The sequence below is a fragment of the Ananas comosus genome, unplaced genomic scaffold (genome assembly GCF_001540865.1).
Source record: "Ananas comosus cultivar F153 unplaced genomic scaffold, ASM154086v1, whole genome shotgun sequence".
Taxonomy (NCBI): domain Eukaryota; kingdom Viridiplantae; phylum Streptophyta; class Magnoliopsida; order Poales; family Bromeliaceae; genus Ananas; species Ananas comosus.
The window spans coordinates 8,693-11,749 of NW_017891320.1; the positions used below are offsets into that span (position 1 = coordinate 8,693).

At 39.8% G+C, this 3,057-nt stretch overlaps 1 protein-coding gene across 1 annotated transcript in view; it reads right to left on the bottom strand.

Annotated features, from left to right (window-relative positions):
- Nucleotides 1–581: 581 nt before the first annotated feature.
- The window catches only part of LOC109704842 (expansin-A4-like), a 7,156-nt gene continuing 4,680 nt past the window's right edge, over nt 582–3,057 (bottom strand). Inside the window, exons 2-3 of the mRNA XM_020225629.1 lie at nt 1,902–2,281; nt 582–1,080 (exon numbers count right to left, since the gene is read on the bottom strand). Of these exons, the coding sequence (XP_020081218.1) occupies nt 771–1,080; nt 1,902–2,281 (690 nt within the window). The 3' untranslated portion in view covers nt 582–770. The remainder of the gene's footprint in view (nt 1,081–1,901; nt 2,282–3,057) is intronic.

Below are 3,057 nucleotides of genomic sequence, written 5' to 3' on the forward strand. Positions count from 1 at the left end.
TAATAACATACCCATTAAATATAAGAAAAGTAATCACAATCGAACATTTCTATATTTCATATATAAATCCTGTTAAATATATATATATCTAAGCAGCTGCGGGCTAACATGATCTTCCATTCTGGTATCCTGCAGACGCTTCAGCTGCAGCATCGCTTCTCCCAAACTCCCCTCTTATCCGAGACCCATACACCGTCCCATAGTAAGAAAAAACACCACATACCTACTAAAAACATTGGACTGAGCAATGCCCCAAACTCACCTTCTCCATCACTCTTTCCCTTCTCCTCACTTAAAATCCACTTAGTAACAGCTTTACGAGTAAGTTAAATAGAAACGAAAAAGCAATAGTCGAGAACGGAGGGGAAAGAAGTTTAATGAAAAGAAAAAAAAAAAACCCAACCCCCAACTACTCCCTTTGGAAACGTGGGTTTCGAAAAAGGTAAAAAAGCGAATTGGACCATTCCCTGAGCTATAGCACATTTTTAAAATAAGTATTTAATTCGATAAGATTTTAAACTTCATAAGTCTAACCTCAACAGTATCATCGTAACCCTTTTGACGAAAGATTAGGTGTTAAAAATGTTCGCAAACAACACGGTATCAATCGGTAGTTAAAGTAAAACCCTTTCAGTTGATGTTATCATTTCAAAGTTACTGTAAGGTTAGATAGTACGATTAAGATTTTTTAAAATTTAAATATTTATTTTAAAATGTGCTATAGTTCAATGACGGCTCCCGCTTTCACCATAAAAGCAGTTCTTGTTAGATCAGACCCTGAAGTTCTTGCCAGAGAAGGTCTGGCCGAACTGCCAATTCGCGGGCACGACGTTCCAGGAAGTGGAAGTGCGGCGGTCGCTGCCGGTGATGCGGAAGGAGAGGGATTGTCCGACGAGGACAGCATTGGACTGCCAATTCTGGCCCCAGTTGCGCGACATCGGCATCCACCCGGTGCGCGAGCCCTTCACGCTCGCCCGCACTATGTCGCCCGCCCCCGCCACGTTCGTGATCAGCACCAGGTTGAAGTAACTGAATCCGTTGATCGTGAACCGGATCCCTCCCGACTTACGGCAGGGCACTCTGAGAATTCGCATTCATTCGCTATTAGTTATACAGTATTCGTAACAATCTGAAGATGCACAAACACATGTTTAAGTGATCTATATCATATTTTCTAATGGAAATTGATCAGCAAAACTAAGTAAAGTTGGAGTAATTTGATAAAGTATGGAATTTTGGGGATTAATGTGCTAAATTCTGGGAAAAGATTTTGATTGGACGAAACGAGAAGAGGTGGTGGGCCCAGGTTGGGACATGGGTGCATGTGCCGTTGTCACCGGCGCGGTCACCGAGGGCTCACGCGGTTTTGAGACGAGTGAAGGTATAAAGATCAAATTGCCCTCGTTTCTAATTTTTTTTTATTTTTATTTGTTTTTGCTTTGATAATTAGGAAGCTAATCCAGTACTTTACATAATAATTACCTTTATATATTTAATATTAAAAGGTTTCTTTTTAGTTCATCTGTATATTATTAATTATCAATAAATTTGGTAAAATATAAAAATATTATTGTAAAGAATCTATAGCAATACTTATAATGGAAATGGATCGAGAGTAGCTCTCGTCGGAGTTAATAAATGGCTCCGAACATCGTTACGGTCGTGTAAGGGTTACGCGACCAAGGTCCAAAATTGCGGTAAACTTGGTACCCTCAATAATAAATATCCGTGAAAAGCGAAAGAACCTTTCAACAAGAAGGACGGACATAAACCATCGAATCTCATTTACTTTATTTTGAAATTCATGTTAGTTATACGATCTGTCGCCGTCCTTTTTATACTAGGATACTGTCTAATGAAAATTCGTACAAAATAATAAAAAATTTTACGACTGTGATTACCTTCGAAAGGATACGGGTACGATCCCGGCGCGGTACTCGGCGATTTTGAGGAACATAGGCATGGCGAGGTCGAAGTGGGGGCGAGGGGGGTTGCACCACCCGCCGTTGTCGGACGGGAGGGCGTAATTGGGGGGGCAGAAATTGGTGGCCGTGATGAGGATGGAGGGGCTGCCGGCATGGCACCACCTGGGGTCGTCGGCGCACTTGAGCTCGAAGCACGCCCCGCAGCTGAGCCCGTCGTTAAACAGCGCCGTGCTCAGCGCTGCCGTCTCCACACCGTATCCTTGGCTGTATAAATTTCCGTACCCACACGCCCCTCCTATATATATATAGAGAGAGAAACATAAATTAGATAAAAATGTACGTACAGAGGAACAATACTATCTGTACGTTTCTAAATATGGTAAATCTTACATTCTATTCATTCAAAAATAATTTTTCTTTTTAGGATTCTGTGAATGCAACGGCATTTTTTTATAGAAAAAGCGGCACAACTAGCGATCATTTTGAAAATGATTCATGATTCGCTAAACTTATTTTTGTTAATTTGTAATTTTAATATTACTCGTGATTTCTATTAAATTCTTTAATAATATAATTGATTTAACAATTTTAATTATTTTTTATCTGAGAGAGAGAGAGAGAGAGAGAGAGATTTTCGTAAAAGAGTAGTACCCAAAGGGCCAATGTGATTGGTGGTGTGAGTAAAACCAGCGTAACACGGAGGCACGCCTGCGGGCGTATGGCCCTCACATGAGGCCGCCCGGCACCGTCTCGCGGGTGCGGTGGAAGATGCCACCGTCGCTGCGTAGGCCGTGGTACCCATGCGAGAAAAAGAGTGAAATTGGGAAGGGAAAAGCGTATTAATGAGAGAAAAAAAAAAAAAAAAAAAAAAAAAAAAACTATGAACTCGATAAAATCAATCAAACTATTTTTATTATATGTTTTAAAATTTTTATTTCTCTACGAAGTTTTCATGAACATCAATGTATAATGAATATGTCACCGTATACACTACATCCCTTAAAACTAATTTGTATATATATATATATATATATGTCCGGATAAATCAATATTTAAACAGGAGTGTGTAGCTTTCTTGTTTTTCTTAGAAAATCCCCTGGGTTTTATACAAAGATTGAAATTGCCTAGATAA